This window comes from Pezoporus flaviventris, unplaced genomic scaffold, assembly GCF_033815535.1.
Source record: "Pezoporus flaviventris isolate CSIRO_AGI_PZ_B2104156 unplaced genomic scaffold, CSIRO_AGI_Pfla_v1 ptg000008l, whole genome shotgun sequence".
NCBI classification, from domain to species: Eukaryota; Metazoa; Chordata; class Aves; order Psittaciformes; family Psittacidae; genus Pezoporus; species Pezoporus flaviventris.
In genome coordinates this window covers 395,378-414,882 of record NW_026892556.1, presented here as the reverse complement: position 1 = coordinate 414,882, position 19,505 = coordinate 395,378, and the positions used below count along the sequence as shown (strand labels likewise).

Genomic DNA, 19,505 nt, shown 5'->3' with positions numbered 1-19,505 from the left:
ATGGCGGCTGCCCCGGCGCCTCCCCGCTCCCCCCGGCCGGGGCGCGGTTATAAGGAGCGGCGGGGCCGGGGCACGCGCTCGGCGGAGGCGGCGCGGGAGCGGCAGGTACGGGACGGGACGGGGCTGGGTGCGAAGGGAAGGTTCCCCCCGCACTTGGGGACCGGGGTTAGGGCTGGACCGGTGCCGGGGTTTGGAGCCGGGTATCCCCCCCGGGTGCCCAGGGGAGCCCCTTCCCGCTGGATTTTGCTTTTGGAGCAGAGGGGGTTAAGGGGTGTGGGAGGGCTCAGGGCCCCCCGAAGGGCACCAGGGGGGACCGGTGTTTTGGGTGCCCAGAGCCACTTCGGTCTCACGGGGAGTTAACAAACGTGAACAGTGGAGCGTCCCGGGGGAGAGCAGGGCTGGGGCGAGGTGAGCAGCGCTCTGGGGTGGGTCTCAGCAGGATGGGGCTGGTGTCGGTGCGGAGATCCCCTGCGTGCTCACTGCCCTCCCTCTGCAGCGGCTGCAGGTTGGGGACACTCTTGGCACCATGCGGGCCCTGCTCTGCCTCTGGCTGCTGGCCCAGGCGTCCCGGGCTTCCCGGGTGCGCACCCGCCGGGAGCTGGCCCCCGGCCTCTACGAGCACGGGGTCTATGATGCCGGAGGGTCCTACTGCCAGCGGGGGGACGTGTGCTGCCACGGCCGCGACGACGCCTGCACCGTGCCCTACCACGACACCCTCTGCTACTGCGACCTCTTCTGCAACAGAACAGTGTCCGACTGCTGCCCCGACTTCTGGGAGTACTGCCTGGGCATCCCGCCCCCCTTCCCCAAAGCTCCGGGTGAGGCAGCCCCTGGTCCAGCCGGGCAGGGGGCTGTGGGTGACAGGGCCACAGCCCTGGGCTGTCCCTTGTGCTGTGTGATGCTGCTGGGGTCATGGATGTGGCTGGATATGGAAACCCACGGCCCTGTCCTTGCTGCAGGGCTGCTCTGGACCTATGGGGGGGGGGGGGTGTTTGTCCCAGAGATGGGTCTGGGAGCAGCCCATGGCCCCACAGCACGTCCCCCGTGCCTCCCCACAGCACGGGCTGTGGGGGTCAGAGGGGCAGCTCCAACCGCACATACCTGTGGGGAGAGCAGGGGTATGGGGGGCACATCCCCGGTCATGTCTGGGGCAAGCGGATGCTGGCCCTGACTTAACCCCTCCGGCAGCTGGATGGGGGAGAGAGGGGGGCACGTGCAGCCCCCCCGTGCATGACAAGGCTTTCTAAGAAGTCCCTGCGGAGCAGCGCCAGCTCCCGGGCACAACTGGCCCCTTTATCCCTGTCCTGCCAGGCTGTGCTCCGCAGCCGCATGGTTAACCCTCCCATTGCCGAGCCACCCCTGCACCGTGGGGCACGAGCTGGTCCCCATCACAGGTGTGGAGGTGCCGAGATGCACCCAGGAACCTGCCTGGCTCTAAGGACCTCATTTGTTTTCCCCTCGGTATTTACCTCCTGGAGCCGTGGGGGTGCCGGTGCCAAGTGCTCACTGAGGCTCCCCCTTTTCCCATCCAGGCTGTGCCCGTGCTGGCCGCAGTTATCCCACCGGAGCCACGTACCGGGAGAACTGCAACCTGTGGTGAGTGTCCCGGTGCTGCCGGTGCTGCGGCACCACTGCCTGCCCTCAGGAAGGGCGTCGGGGGGCCCGAGCTGGGTGGCGGGCGCCGGTGCCAAGTGCTTTGCTCCAGCATATTCCAAGCAGAGAGCCCGGGGCCTTGAGCCGCTCCCATGTTCCAGTGCTTGGCCTGGTGGAGCGTGGCCGGGCTGGCTGCGGGCTGCCGGGGCTTCTCTGGCCGCGCAGGTCCGAGCCCAGCTTGCCCAAGCCTGACGGGACGTGCCTGCGCGGCCAGAGCCCGGCCCCGCTGCAGCCATCGCACCCGTGCTGCGTGCCAGGAGCTCGCTGTTTGCGTTATCCAGAGCTTGGGGTTTATCTGGGAATGGTATTAATGGCATCCTGGAGGTGGGGGAGAGGGGAACCGGCGGGGAGCAGCCCCAGCGGCTGCCTCGCAGCGATGCAGCAGATAAGGGGAATGAAAGGCTCCATGTGGGGCATGTGTGAGGGCACAAGCACGTGTGTGGGCATGTGTGGGCAGGCGTGTGCCCGAAGCTGCAGGTGAAAAGCCAGCCCGACCCCTCCATGAAGCTCTGGTGCTGCCTGGGGTTTCTCCAGGACCATGGGGCAGAGGTTTGTGGGGCTGGAGAACGACCCAAAGCCTCGGGGAAGGTGGAGGTCCCCAGGCTGTGCACTGGCAAGAATGCTGCATCCCATCCTCACCAGCGCTGCCCTGGGGGGCTGAGGCTCTGCTCCCAAATCCTTCCCCCGCACTTGGCACATGGAGAGCAGCAGTTCCAGGAGTGCTTCACCCCAGACCTTATCCCTGCCTGGCTCCTGTGGGATCTAGGGGCTGTCAAGGGGGCAGTGTGAAGCCGAGGGAGGTGCTGTGGGCACCCAGCCGGCTGCACCCTGAGGTGCTCCCGTGCAGTCCCCAGTGCCGGGGCTGGGACGGGATGGGGTGAATGGGGTGCAGGTGCCGTGGGTGGGATCAGGGCTCGGCTGCCGGGGCACGGCCTGGAGGGCTCCTTAAAAGGGAAGAGCGTGGCGGGAAGCTGGCGGGGCCGCGGGAGCGTGCCAGGCATTGCTCCCAGTGCGGGGGGAGCGCGGCCCCGGCACCCGCACGCGGCACTGCCCCCCCCCCCCCGCCGCGGGGCTCCCCATGGGGCACAAACAGCTCCTCCGGGGGGGCACCTCCAGCCCCAACCCCCCCCCCCCCGCCCCGGGCTGGTGTCCAAGCGGCTGCAGCCCTGGCTGCTTTACAGCGCGCTCTGTCCCATGCTCCGGCTGCCCTCTGGGACTGTCCCCAGGGCCTCGCCAAGGGCTGTCCCTGGCCCAGCTTCACCCCGTCCCGTGGTGCTGAGCCACGGCATGACCTCCAAACCCCCACTGGCTGCCCTCAAGAGCGGAAAGTGCCTGGTTTGGGAGCACCAACACCCATTCAGCCCCCCCCAGCCACCTCAAGGACATCATCCCTCCCCATCTGTCCTCTCTGGTGCCATCCCCTCTGCAGCACCTGCAGCCCCGGCGGGCAGTGGCAGTGCGAGGACCACGCATGCCTGATGGACGGGGAGCTGATCGACGCCGTCAACAGGGGCAATTATGGGTAAGGAGCAGGCACAGGAGGGTGAGGAGGGGCTGCCTACCCCCCTCAGTGCTTCTCGGGGCACGCCTGAGCCATGTCCCGTCCTCCCCTGCAGCTGGAGAGCCACCAACTACAGCCAGTTCTGGGGCATGACCCTGGAGGATGGGATCCAGCACCGCTTGGGCACCTTCCGGCCCTCTCCCACCGTCATGAACATGAACGAGATGCAGGTGAGTCCCCGCGGGTGCCCGGGAAGCAGAGGCATGCCAGGGCTCGACGCAGAGATTCAGCATCCCCTTGGCTGGGTGATGTCCACACTGTGTCCCCTGTCCTGGGAAGGGGCTGTGCCGGGTGGGTGCCGCGGGCAGCCCTTGTGTTTGGAGACAGCAGCTCAGCACATTCCCCCTGACAATCCCTGCGCTGCCAGTGTTGTTTTTTCCCCTTCTCCTCCGTACTGGTTTCCCATCGGAAAGCCAGCCCCATAGTGCTGAGTCAGCAGAACCGGCTGCACCAGCGCACTGCGAGTGGGGTGCCTCTGACTGCATCCGAACCCAGCTCCCGTTTGAGGTGGGCCGCGTGTGGGGCCGTGGGTGCTGGTGGGGAGCAGGCACCGCGCACGCCCAGAGCTGGGGCCTTGAGGTTTAATTTTAGAGGCGTTTCCTGTGCTGGGATACGCCGGGGCCGTGGCCGCATCCTCCCCAGGAGCGGAAAGGCTGGGCCTGAGTCAACGGCCAGAGGCCACAATGAGGGGCTCAGGACACCCAGTGCCGTGCACTTGTTGGTGCATGAGACCAGACACTTGGTGCTGGTGTCACATAAGGAGCCGCTGGGGCTGAAGAACCTGAGTTTAGGGAAAGTTGAGGGATTCACCTCCCCTGGAACACCAAAATCCCAGTCATATTTGGCTGGGTCTCTGGGTATCCCCATCCTGAGGGGTCCTACAGGGGGTCACAGGGATGATGATGCTGGCTGGGGACCCTGAGAGGGAGTCCTGGGATGCTGGGAGCAGGAGAAATAGAGGGGAGGGTCCCTGTGTGGTGAGAGCCCCTCCACTCTGGCTCCCATAGATGAACATGGACTCCAATGAGGTGCTGCCTCGCCACTTCGATGCAGCTGCAAAGTGGCCTGGGATGATCCATGAGCCCCTGGACCAGGGCAACTGCGCCGGCTCCTGGGCCTTCTCCACGGCGGGTGAGATGGGGTGGGGTGGGATGGGGCAGTCGGTGGGGACAGAGCCCTGCTGTGGGGCTGCGGGCAGGGCAGGAGCCAGGGGAGCAGCTGAACCTCCCTGACCCCTGCTCGCTCCCAGCCGTCGCCTCGGACCGCATCTCCATCCACTCCATGGGACACATGACACCCGCCCTGTCACCCCAAAACCTCCTGTCCTGCGACACCCGCAACCAGCGGGGCTGCAGCGGGGGGCGGCTGGATGGCGCCTGGTGGTACCTGCGCAGGCGAGGGTGAGTGGGGATGGGATGGGGCAGGGTGATGGGATGGGATAAGGAGCTTCAAGGCTCTGGTTACCTGTGGAGAGCCCAGGGCTGCTCCATGCACATCCTGCCCCTGGTACCAGCGGGGAGCAAGGTGCTCAGGTGGGATGGAGAGTGGCTTTTGGGGATGCGGATGGAGCCGACTGGTTCATCCCCTCCTTGTGCTTGTCCCTGTGCCCAGGGTGGTGACGGATGAGTGCTACCCCTTCACCAGCCAGGAGAGCCGCCCGGCCGCTCAGCCCTGCATGATGCACAGCCGCTCCACGGGCCGGGGCAAGCGGCAGGCGACCGCTCACTGCCCCAACCCGCAGACCCACGCCAACGAGATCTACCAGTCCACCCCTGCCTACCGCCTCTCCTCCAGTGTGAGTGCCTGTGGGGAGCGGGATGGGGCTTGGCCCAGGGTGGTTTCCTTGGGAAAGCCAAGGCTGGAAATGAAGCTGGGAAAACCCCACTGCGGAGACCCTGGAGCAGCTGCTCCTCCACCAGCACCTCCACAGCACCCACCCATGGGTGCCTGCGGGCCCTGTGCTGGGCTGCACCCCCAGAGCATGAGCAGCAGCTCAGGGAGGGGATCCTGCCCCTCTGCTGTGCTCTGAGGAGACCCCCCCTACAGCCCTGATCCAGCTCTGGGACAGCATCACAAGAGGGACCTGGAGCGAGGCCAGAGGAGGCCATGGAGCTGCTGTGAGGGCTGGAGCAGCTCTGCTCTGGAGCCAGGCTGAGAGAGCTGGGCTGGGGCAGCCTGGAGAAGGCTCCTGAAGGGGAGACCTGAGAGCAGCTCCAGTGCCTGAAGGGGTTGCAGGAAACCTGGAGAGGGGCTTGGGACAAGGGATGTAGGGACAGGCCAAGGGGAATGGCTTGAACCTGCCAGAGGGGAGACTGAGCTGAGCTCTTAGGCAGAAGCTCTTCCCTGTGAGGGTGCTGAGGCACTGGCACCGGGGCCCAGAGAAGCTGTGGCTGCCCCATCCCTGGTAGTGCTCAAGGCCAGGTTGGACACAGGGGCTTGGAGCAAGCTGCTCCAGTGGAAGGGGTCCCTGCCCGTGGCTGAATGGGCTTTAAGGTCCCTTCCAACCCAAACCATTCCATGCTTCTCTGATCCCCAGGGGGTGGGAAGGGCAGTGCTGGGGTCCTGGCCCTGGCACCATCCCAGCTCTGTGCTTGCAGGAGAAGGAGATCATGAAGGAGCTGCTGGAAAATGGTCCTGTGCAAGGTAAGGGGCCGTGTGCCCCAGAGCTGGCGCCGCAGTGGCTGGGGGGTGAGGGGGGATGAACCGCTCTGCCCGGGACCGGCCTCCCCCCTGAGCTCCTCCCCTGCTCAGTGCTACCCCGTGCTCCCGCTGCCCTTTCTCGCTGCCCACACCAGCGCTTGGTGCTCATTAACCCCAGGGGTTTAATCTCTGCCTTGGCACCTGGGTTTGGTTTATTTCATGGCGTTAATCCTCCTCCGAGTCCGGTCACATCCCCGCGGGGGATCCGGCCCCTGCCCTCCCTCCTGCCGGGTAACCCCCGTGTCCCTGGTGCCCGCATCCTTCTTCCTGAGGCACTTGGAGCCCCGGGATCTCGGCACCCGCTCCCTCAGGACGGGTCCCCAGCCCTCTCCCCCTTCCTGCAGCCATCCTGGAGGTGCACGAGGATTTCTTCATGTACAAGAGCGGGATCTATCGGCACACGCCGGTGGCCGAGGGGAAGGGGCCGAAGCACCAGAGGCACGGGACCCACTCCGTTAAAATCACTGGGTAGGTGGGGGGGTGTCCCCTTGCTCCGGGCAGGGAGAGGAAACGGGAGGGGAAGGAGGGTGCAGGGTGCGAGAGGGGCCACAAGAGCCACGAGTGTGCAGTGCTCAGCACGTGCAGAGGGAGGAGGGTTGGAGAGGCAGATTCCAGCAGCTTCCTTCCTGCTCCCCATGGCTAAATGTACCTGCCTGTATTCTATACCTTGTGCGGGCCCGCAGGGAGGTGCCAAGGCTGGGAAGGGAGTGGGGTGAGCACAGCATCCCGCTATCATGGTGCTGGATGAGGTGATGCCCGCAGTATGGGGCTCATGAGGAGGACCCCCTTTCACCGCCCTCCTCTCCTCCTACAGGTGGGGAGAAGAGCAGCTTCCCGATGGCCAGACCCAGAAATACTGGGTGAGTGCTTGTGGGTGCCACGAGTGTGCCGGGGCTCAGCCACTGGGGTCGTGGGGGGGGGGGGGGCTGCAGGAGCGGGGATCCGGCTACTTGGGGTCTGGCTGAGCCGTGTCCCCCCCGCAGACCGCAGCCAACTCCTGGGGCACAGCGTGGGGAGAGGGCGGCCACTTCCGCATCGCCCGCGGCGTCAACGAGTGCGAGGTGGAGACCTTTGTGGTGGGGGTGTGGGGCCGGGTCAGCGTGGAGGACATGCCCCACAAGTGAGCTCCGCGCCGCCACCGCCTCCCCCCGGCCCCACCATGGTCCAGCAGCGCAGCCCCTCCGTCCCGTGCTGGGGACCCCCCCCAGTACCGCGGGGCAGGGGGCGAGCCCAGATCGTCCCCTGGGTCCTCGCTGTGCTGACGCAGCGGCTGGGTGCAGTGGGGCATGCACGGGGCATGCGGCCGGGGGTGCCGCAGGGGCTGCTCCTGCATCCCGTGGGATTTACCCACTAATCCCCCTGCCCTGGGCTCCGCTGGGCTTTGGTGCAGTTGGGGGCCCTTCAAAGGTGGCTTCATCCTCCTCTTCCTCCTCCCAGACCTGGCTGGGGAGCGCTGCAGTGGGACCGCAGGGCTCCTGCACCCCTGTATCTGCCCGCTTCCCCGCTCCCCTCATCCAGGGACTGAGGGAGAAAAATAACTCCCGGGGGACCCCCAGGGCCGGGGGTCAGGATGGGGTGTTCACCGTCCCCTCTGCCTGTCCCTATGGTGCTATGGCCCCTGCCACCTCCTTTGGGGACAGGAGAGGGCTCAGCCCTCTTGTGTCCCTCTGCTGCTGGGGCCACAATTGGGGACCATGCAGCAACACAGCCCCAGTCCCTCCCCCCCACCCCCTGCTCCTTCCTCCCTGCCCCGGGTTGGACTTTTAAGACTTTTTTTTTGTATTTATTTTGCTTTTTACTATTTGTAAATAAAGCACCTGAACCCTCCGTGCCCCTGGCTCTGCTCCTGCCCCAGCGCTATTGGGACACGCATGGCACTGCTGGCCTCTGCCTGCCCCATGCCGGGGGGGAGGGACACGGGCCCCAGGAAGGGCTGTGGGGTGAGATAAGTCCCTGCTCATTGTGCTGCCTTCCGGCCCCACCGGCTGCCTGTGACTGCGGCCAGCGCCGGGCCTGCCATGGGCACACGCAGCCACACTGTCTGCTGCAGCTGCCACCGCAGTCACCCCATGGCCACCAGTGCCAGCAGTGCTATGCAGCCAGATGGGCCACCGCAGCCAGGTGGGCCACTGTGGCCACCCTGGCCATCACAGCCACCCTGTCCACCAGAGCCAGGCATCCCAGTGCAGGCAGAAGTGCCCCCGCAGCCATCTGTGCCACCCTGCCCACTGCATCCAGATGTGCAAACACCGCCAGATGTGCTACCGCATCCACATGTGGCAGCGCAGCCTCGCAGCCGGCACTGCGGGGCCGGGGGGAGATGGGGGGTGTTATTTTTTAGAATTTATTTATTTTCGGCGTTTCCTCCCGATTCTTCCCGTGCCCCCTCAGAGCCCCCCCACCCGCGGGGAGCACGCCCAGGGTGGAGTGGGGCGCCACCTGGTGGGCACAGGCCGCACCTGAGCGGGAAGGCACAAAACAGCCCGGACCGGCCTTGGGGATGCTTATACACACATATACACGTTATACACACACATATACACACATATACACGTTATACACACACATATACACACATATACACGTTATACACACACATATACACGTTATACACACACATATACACACATATACACGTTATACACACACATATACACACATATACACGTTATACACACACATATACACGTTATACACACACATATACACACATATACACGTTATACACGCACATATACACGTTATACACACACATATACACACATATACACGTTATACACGCACATATACACGTTATACACACACATATACACACATATACACGTTATACACACACATATACACACATATACACGTTATACACACACATATACACGTTATACACACACATATACACACATATACACGTTATACACGCACATATACACGTTATACACACACATATACACACATATACACGTTATACACGCACATATACACGTTATACACACACATATACACGTTATACACGCACATATACACGTTATACACACACATATACACATATACACGTTATACACACACATATACACACATATACACGTTATACACACACATATACACGTTATACAAGTTATACACACACATTTAAACACATATACACGTTATACACGCACATATACACGTTATACACACACATATACACACATATACACGTTATACACGCACATATACACGTTATACACACACATATACACACATATACACGTTATACACGCACATATACACGTTATACACACACATATACACGTTATACACGCACATATACACGTTATACACACACATATACACATATACACGTTATACACACACATATACACACATATACACGTTATACACACACATATACACGTTATACACACACATATACACACATATACACGTTATACACACACAGATGCACATATAAACGATATACACACACATATACACGTTATACACACACATATACACACATATACACGTTATACACGCACATATACACACATATACACGTTATACACACACATATACACACATATACACGTTATACACACACAGATGCACATATAAACGATATACACACACATATACACGTTATACACACACATATACACACATATACACGTTATACACGCACATATACATGTTATAAACGCATATACACATTATACACACACATATACACACATATACACATTATACACACACATATACACACATATACACGTTATACACCCATATATACACGTTATACACACACATATACACACATACACACGTTATACACACACATATACACGTTATACACACACGTATACACACATATACACGTTATACATGCACATATACACGTTATACACGCACATATACATGTTATACACACACATATACACGTTATATAAGCACATATACACGTTATACACACACATATACCCATATATACACACATATACACGTTATACACACACATTTACACACATACCCACGTTATACACACACATATACACACATATACACGTTATACACACATATACACACTTATACACACATATACACACATATACACATTATACACACACACATACACACATATACACGTTATACACACACATATACACGTTATACAAGTTATACACACACATTTAAACACATATACACGTTATACACGCACATATACACGTTATACACACACATATGCATGTTATACACACACATATACACACATATACACATTATACACACACATATACACACACATATACACGTTATACACGCAATATACCCGTTATACACACACATATACACACATATACACACATATACACGTTATACACGCACATATACACACTTATACACATTATACACACACGTATACACATTATACACACATATACACATTTTAAACACACATATACACGTTATACACACACATACACGTTATACACACACATATACACGTTATAGACACACACATATACACACATATACACGTTATACGCACACATATACATGTTATACACACACATATACACGTTATACACACACATATACACACAAATACACGTTATACACACACATATACACACAAATACACGTTATACACACACATATACACGTTATACACACATACACACGTTATACACACACATATACATGTTATACACACACATACACACATATACACGTTATACACATACATATACACACATATACACGTTATACACACATATACACGTTATACACACACATATACACACAAATACACGTTATACACACACATATACACGTTATACACACATATACACGTTATACACATTATACACACGTGTACACGTTATACACACACATATACACGTTATACACACACATATACACGTTATACACACACATATGCACACAAATACACGTTATACACACACATATACACATTATACACACATATACACGTTATACACGTTATACACACATATACACGTTATACACACACATTTACATGCATATACACGTTATACACACACATGTACATGTTATACACACATATACACTTTATACACATACATATACACATTATACACACATACACACGTTATACAGACACATATACACACATTATACACACATAAACACGTTATACAGCACATATACACACATTATACGCACATATACACGTTATACACACATATACACATTATACAGACACATATACACACATTATATACACATATACACGTTATACACACACATATACACATTATACACAGACATATACACATTATACACACATACACATTATACACACATACACATTATACACATATACACATTGTACACACATACACAAATTGTGCACGCATATAAACATTGTACTCACACACGTTGTATACACACATATACACACATTATGTACACACACACATATGAGCACATACATATATTCATATACATATGCGCATGCATATGCACATGAATATACATATATTATACATATACACATACATGCATTTTCATGAACAGATGCTGCTGGGGCTATATACACACACACAAACTGTTGGTGTTTTATGTGTATATATATGTATGTACGCACACGAAGAGAGTGATTTTTTTTAATATTTATATATACACACACACATACACACACGTTAACAGACACTGATGGGGTTTTTATATATATATATGCATAAACACAAACAGTGATGGGTTTTATATATATATACACGCACACACACTGATGCGGGTTTTTTTATCTATATATCCACAAACACAGACAGTGATGGGGGTTTATATACGTATATATATATACACACATGCACACACACTGATGTGAGGTTTTATATATATATACACACACTGATGGGGATTTTTTTATATATATGCACACATACTGATGCCGTTTTTTTAATATATGTGTATATATATATATACACACACACTGATGGGGTGGTTTTATATATATATACAATCACACACACTGATGCAGGGGTTTTCTATATGTACACACACACTGATGCAGGGTTTGTTTATATATATATGTACACACAAATACACACACACACTGATAGGGGATTTTTTTTATATGTATATATATATATATACACTGATAGGCTTTTTTTTAATCTATATATACAAACACAGTCAGTGATGGGGTTTTATATATATCTACACACACATATATGCACACACACTAACAGACACTGATGGGGATTTTATATATATATTATATATATTTATATTTTGTTTATATTATTTTATATTATATATATTTATTTTTATATATACATACACACAGAGTGATGGCTTTTTTTAAATATATATATACACACACACTAACAGATACTGATGTGGTGGGGTTTTTATATTACATATATAAACAAACACAGCCAATGATGGGGTTTTTATATATATCTACACACACATGCACACACACACTAACAGACTGCTGGAATTTTATATGTGGATATATAAACATAAAACATATAAACACACATAAACTCAACCACACACAGGGACACACTGACCAACACTGTGCAGTTTTTATAGATATATACACAAACTAAAAGGCACTGCTTTTTATCTAGTTACACACATACATACACACACACTGCTGGGTTTTTGTTTAATATAGAGATGTAAGCGTGTATATGTATACACAGACTCTAACAGATACTGTTAGTGCCGGTTTGTTTTTTTTTTTTTGAGATTTATTTATTTTTTATATATCTCTCTATATATGAAAACACAGGCTTTAATCTATCTATAGATAAATACATATATGTATACTTTATACACACAGTGTGATTTGAAACAGCACTGTCTGTGCACTTTGTATGGCTCTGGGTGTGTGTTACTGTGTGTGTGCATATATATATATATATATATATATATATATATATAAAAACCCAGCACTGTGTGTATATACATGAAAATAAACTCCCAACAGTGTCTGTGTGTGTATAGATGTGTATGTATATATATGTGTATCTATATATGTGTATATGTTTATGTATAGATATCCCCCAGACCCCCTTGGTGCCCCGGTTTCCCTGTTCCCCCCCCGAGCCGAGCCAAGCCGAGCCATGCGGTAAAAATTCTGTCCCTGCCCATGGCAGGGGGGTGGAACTGGATGATCTTGAGGTCCTTTCCAACCCTAACTAGTCTGTGATTCCATGATTATGCCCACATGTACACATTATACACGGATACACACATTGTACACACATATACACACATTATACACGCATATACACACATTGCACACGCATATACACACATTATACACACATGTACACTCATTATACACAGATACACACATTGTACACACATATACACACACATTATACACACATATACACACATTGTACACGCATATACACACATTATACACACATGTACACTCATTATACACAGATACACACATTGTACACAAACATATACACATATATGCACACATTATGCACACACACATACACAGAGAAGCACATACATATATTCATATACATATGCACATGCACATACTTAGGCACATACACATACATAAACACATACACATACACAAACACATACGCATACATATATACATATACATATACATATACACACATTCACTTTCATGAACAGATGCTGCTGGGGCTATACACATACACGAACAGTGTTGGTGTTTTCTGTGTATATATATGTATGTACACACATGAGCAGAGTGTTTTTTTTAATATTTATATACACACACACGTTAACAGACACTGATGGGTTTTTTATTTACATATATGCACAAACACAGACAGTGATGGGGTTTTTTATATATATATATACACACATGCACACACACTGATGCAGGGTTTTTTATATATATACACACACTGATGCAGGGGTTTTATAGATATGTATACACGCACAGAAACACACTGATGGGGATTTTTTTATGTATATACATACACTGATGGTGGGGGGGTTTAATTTATATATACACACACACACTGATGTTTTTATATATATATATACTGATGGGCTTTTTTTATATCTATATATACAAACACAGACACTGATTTTTTTAGATGTATATATTTATACACATATATGCACACACACTAACAGACACTGATGGGGATTTTATATATATTTATATATATTTATATTTTGTTTATATTATTTTATATTATATATATTTATTTTTATATATACATACACACAGAGCGATGGCTTTTTTTTAATATATCTATATACACACACACTAACAGATACTGATGTGGTGGGGTTTTTATATTATATATATATACAAGCACAGTCAATTATGGGTTTTTATATATATCTACACACACATGCACACACACACTAACAGACTGCTGGAATTTTATATGTGGATATATAAACATAAAACATATAAACACACATAAACTCAACCACACAGAGGGACACACTGACCAACACTGTGGAGTTTTTATAGATATATACACAAACTAAAAGGCACTGCTTTTTATCTAGTTACACACATACATACACACACACTTCTGGGTTTTTGTTTAATATAGAGATGTAAGCGTGTATATGTATACACAGACTCTAACAGATACTGTTAGTGCCGGTTTGTTTTTTTTTTTTGAGATTTATTTATTTTTTATATATCTCTCTATATATGAAAACACAGGCTTTAATCTATCTATAGATAGATTAAAGTATAAAGTGTGTATAAAGTATACATATATGTATACATATATGTATACATATATGTATACTTTATACACACAGAGAACAGTGTGATTTGAAACAGCACTGTCTGTGCACTTTGTATAGCTCTGGGTGTGTGTATACTGTGTGTGTGCACATATATATATATAAAACCCCAAGCACTGTGTCTATATACATGTAAATAAACTCCCAACAGTGTCTGTGTGTGTATAGATGTGCATGTATATATATGTGTATCTGTATATGTGTATATGTTTATGTATAGATATCCCCCAGACCCCCTTGGTGCCCCGGTTTCTCTGTTCACCCCCCAAGCCGAGCTGGGCCATGCGGTAAAAATTCTGTCCCTGCCCATGGCAGGGGGGTGGAACTGGATGATCTTGAGGTCCTTTCCAGCCCTAACTATTCTGTGATCCTGTGGTTCTATGGTGTATGTGTATGTATAGCTGTGTATGTATGCATATGCATATATATGTCTGTGTATGCATGTGCATATATGTATACAAACCCAGCCATGTCTGTCAGAGTGCGTGTGCCTCCAGCTCTGTATTAGCAGCAGCATCTGCGTGCACACACACACACACACACATATGCACACGTGCGTATACATTTGGGGTGTCAGCATGTGTGGCTACATAGGGGCCTCTATCAGTGTGTATCTATTCACATGAGGGTCTTACTTTGTGCATACACACATAGGGGTGTGTTTCTGGGTGCATCAGTGCCTGTTAGTGTGTATCCGTGTCAAGAAGTGCGTATCCATGTCAGTTAGTGCATGTATATCCATGTCAGTAAGTGCACATGTGCAGGTATGTGTATACACAGGGATTCCTGTTTGCATATATGGGGTTTGTATACATGTATGTATATACAGGCTTGTCTGTTACTCTGTGTGTGTACATATCTATGTATTTATTATATATTATGTATAATAATATCTTATATAAATAAATACATAGATATATGGGTGTGTGCATAGATATGGAAATATATAATAATATATGTCTAATATAAATAGGTAATACATATATAAAAATATATAATAATATATAATACATATATATCTATATATTATATATATTATATATATGTATTTATTATTTATATGACATATATTATTCTATATTTCCATATATATTTATGTATGTGTATACATACATGTGCACAGAGCCCTGTATGGGTATATACATCCACAGAGGGCTAAGCATGTGTGTGCACAGGGTGGTGTTTGTGCATACATACACCTCCCTGGGTATTCTTTCCTCTTACCTACCTTCTAAAAGCTGCAGGTAAATTACTTGGGCTTTTAACTATTTTGTTTCATAAATATTCCTTCAAATAGACAGTCTCCAAAAGCATCTCAGCTTCTCAACAAGCCCAATTCCAGGAGAATCGCTTAGACACCATTTTAAAACCCCAGGAAAACACTTCTGTGTTGGCTAAATGTTTACATTCCTGGTTGTACCTCAGCAGCAGACCCCAGCATCTGATTTTCTGTGATTTGACACAAACTGGGTTAAGAACCGCCTCCAGGGCTGCGCTACAAGCACAGGATGTGTCCCCAGAGCTGCTGCTGACCCCATGGGGGTGACAGGAGGCAGGACCATGCTCCCATGAGCCGCTCAGCAAACACAAACCACTCAGCAGCCAGTGCACATCACCCTTTATTCAAAAGCTGTAGAAATAAGCTCTAAACCATTTCCAAGTTTGGCTTTGGCAGAGATGCAGCAAAACGCACATTGGCAATAAGGGGGGGGGGATATCAATGATCCAGTGTGGCCCAGAGAGAAACAGGGCTTAGGAAAGCTGGAGCACTTCCAGCAGATCAGAGGGGCTGGAAATGCTCGCAGGGAGGAAGAACGGTTTGTGAGGTGAGGAAGAATGAGCTCTGCCATCACTTGAACCCTTCCTTGTGCTTTTCCAATGAAGCCCAGCTTTTAGGCACTGGACAGTCCCTGAAAGTGCAGTAAGACAGGGCTGTTCCAATGCAGACATCCCACCAAGCCAAGGGTCGGCACAAAGGGGGTCTAAGGATGATTTTGTGTCTGGCAAGGGAAGATCTAAGCGCTCCCCGGGAGGCACAGCACCGGCTATCAGTTTGGCTGTCCCACCCTGCAGTGTGGCCACAGAACCAGGCTCTAGTTTGGCATGGAGGCGTGTACTGCCATCGAGTGGGGACACGGAATAGAAGCCGGGAGGGTCCTGGAAGGGCTCAGGGCTCCTTGGAAAGCTGCCCTGGGAAAACAGCTTGGTCACATCCCAGAGGAGAGCCCCCACCCTCGGCAGGGGCATCACAGCATGCGAGTCACGACCATGGTGAGGAAGTCCTCGTAGCTCAGGCGCACGTTGCCCACCAGCCCCGTGTCCTTCTCGCGGAAGGCGTCGGTCGTGCTCTGGAGCTGCATGCAGATCTGGATGAAGCGGTCCAGCTGGATGCTGGGGCTGGGCGATCGCTGGGCATAGCGGGCTAGCAGCAGCTGGCTGAACTGGGGGCTCAGGTTATAGCCCATCTGGGAGAAAGCTGGGAGCAAGAAACACTTGGATTAAACCTTCCTGACAAGAGGGAGAGTGACTGCGCCTTGCCTGCCCCTTGCTGGCACACACCCCACCTCCCACCACCCCACGGCTTCCCTTGCAGCAGCGGGTGTGTGCAGGCAGGGCTCTCCCAAGGGAGAAACCAAACCAAGGCACGAATTCCAGACATTTTTCCCCTCCATCAGATACACACAAAAGCTCCTCCCAGAAAACAGGCTTTAGCTGCATGCCATTTGAGGGGGCATTTTGGGTTTCCTTAAGGAAGAAAGTTTGTGCCACAACCCTGCTGTGTCTCCTCGTCTCCTGTCCTGTGGGAAGGCTCAGTGCCAGCTCTGCCATGGCTGGCTCAGCAAGCCCAGCATGCTCCTTGCTCCACCACTGCATGGGAGGCACCCCAGGAGCTCAGATTCACCCAGCCCTGCTGCTCGGATGGCACCGGTCTGGGCTGGGAATAAACACCAGCAGAAGCAGATGTTGGTGTCAGCAGGGGTCAGGTTGGTGTCTCTGCCTCTCACACACCTTGCTGGAGCTCATTGAAACTGATGGAGCCCGACTGGTCCCTGTCGTACTGCTGAAAGAGGTTCTTCCACTGCTGGATGAAGCGCAGCAGGGCTGAGAAGCCGTACACATCGATGCGTCCTGACCTGGTCCTGTCGAACATGTCTGAGGAGGCAGGAGCAGAGAGGAGGAGCAGGGCAGTGAGAAGTGGAGCAAGGGTACACTGCAGAAACTCCCAGAGAACTCAGGATCTGTGCATGGCTCCCCAGCACTCAGCTCTGGCCCCAAAAGCTGTGATCAACCAGCACCCAAGAGGCTGGTATGAAACGGCACCAAGCCCCGATGCCGGGGCTTGCGGGGGAATGGGATGACTCTGGGTCAATACTGGAGCATTCCCCCCTTTTCTCCTGGCTCTCTGGGAGCAGGGGCTCATGCAGAGCTGGGCTCCCTTTCCCAAGCAGCATTCTGAGCCTCTGACCTGTGTCCCCCACTAAAAGGGTGCTCACAACTCCCTGATTTGCCCAGCTCTTGCTCCAGAGAGCACTTACAGACCAGCTGCCCAAGTAAGTGACACCCAGAGACAGGGGAATACGGCCTGGGCTGAGCTTCACCCCGAGAGCAGCTCATCCCAGAGAGACCAGCACAAGCAGCAGCAGCAGGGCAGGGAGAGCCCAGACGCACTTATCATCAGCAGGCAGGTCTCATCGTTGAACGTTGACCAGTTGGAGTTGACCAGAGCCTGCTTCAGCTCCTTCACAGAGATGTACCCACTGCGATCGGCATCAACCGCCTGGAACCACGAGAAGGCCTCCGGGTCCACACCCGGGGGAGCGTTCCCTGCATGGGGAGAGGCCATCAGCAGCTCCCACCTCCCCTCAGCGACCGCTGCCCGCTCCGTCCCGGCGGTGGCTCAGAGGCACCAGGGCCTCAGCGCTTTGCTAAGTGGCGTTTTACAGCCCGATGATCCCAGGGAAACGGGCTGGGAGCTCCAGGGCTCGGCACGCAGCGCCTGGGGGCTCCGGAAGCGACCCACACCAGCCCCCGGCACGGCTGCGGGCCGTAAACCCGGACACTGACGTGCGGCCAGGAGGTTTAAGGGGTGCTGCTGGGGGCTGGAGCCTCCTCAGCACCTTCCTGCCCATCCTAACGCACCAAACCGGGGCTCAGCCTCACCCAGGGGTGAATGGAGCCGAGCCAACTGAGGGGCACGGGGCTGGGGCACACCCCAACCCCCGCAGCGCCACCGAGGGGCTCGGTACCGACCAGGGCCGGTTCTCCTGAGCCTCGCAGCCCCACTCACCGCCAGGAGCAGCTCCTCCGTAAGGCCCGGGCTGGGGCCCGCAGCCGGGCGATCCGTAGGGTGCCCCCGGCGGGGCCTGTCCGTACGGAGCCCCGGGAGCTGGGGGGGCTCCGCTGCCGTACGGAGCCCCGGGGTAGGGCCCGGCCGGGGGCGCGCCGGGGGCCGGTCCTGCGCCGGGGAAGCCCTGCGGAGGGGACAGAGCCCGGTTGTGCGGCCGGTACCGGGCACCGCGGTGCCGCCCGCCCCGGACCCCTCCGTAACCTCCAGGGCCCGGCCCCGAGCCCCCGGCCCCCGCGCGGCCTCACCTGCCCCGGGTACGCCGCCATGACACGGCTTCCGCTCCCCGACCACGCCCCCCTCGTGAGGTCACGGGAAGCACGCCCGCCCATTGGTCACACAATGGCCCCGCCCCTCTCGGGGAGGGCGGGTCAGCTGGGCGGGGCGGGAGGAAGCCCAGACGCGGAGGCGCCTTAAGGCGGCAATGCCCTTAGGGTGAGATGAGGTGGGACCCACCGCTCCCCGTGGGTCATGGCCGGAGCGCGGCTGGGATCTACCCGG

The 19,505-nt window shown here is 52.6% G+C and overlaps 2 protein-coding genes across 2 annotated transcripts; one reads left to right on the top strand and one right to left on the bottom strand.

Moving 5' to 3' along the window:
- Positions 1-7,741, top strand: TINAGL1 (tubulointerstitial nephritis antigen like 1). Its single transcript, XM_061449738.1, has 12 exons — positions 1-105; positions 437-818; positions 1,533-1,596; positions 3,083-3,175; positions 3,270-3,384; positions 4,222-4,345; positions 4,464-4,614; positions 4,826-5,009; positions 5,812-5,857; positions 6,259-6,382; positions 6,729-6,774; positions 6,898-7,741. The coding sequence occupies exons 1-12, from the start codon at positions 1-3 to the stop codon at positions 7,036-7,038; spliced, it is 1,575 nt and encodes a 524-aa protein (XP_061305722.1). The 3' UTR covers positions 7,039-7,741.
- An 8,498-nt stretch (positions 7,742-16,239) lies between these two features.
- On the bottom strand, positions 16,240-19,302 carry PEF1 (penta-EF-hand domain containing 1). The gene is made up of 5 exons (XM_061449785.1): positions 19,253-19,302; positions 18,948-19,131; positions 18,329-18,484; positions 17,669-17,812; positions 16,240-17,135 (listed from the first exon to the last, which is right to left on the bottom strand). The coding sequence occupies exons 1-5, from the start codon at positions 19,271-19,273 to the stop codon at positions 16,906-16,908; spliced, it is 735 nt and encodes a 244-aa protein (XP_061305769.1). The 5' UTR covers positions 19,274-19,302; the 3' UTR covers positions 16,240-16,905.
- Between the last annotated feature and the right edge of the window lie 203 nt (positions 19,303-19,505).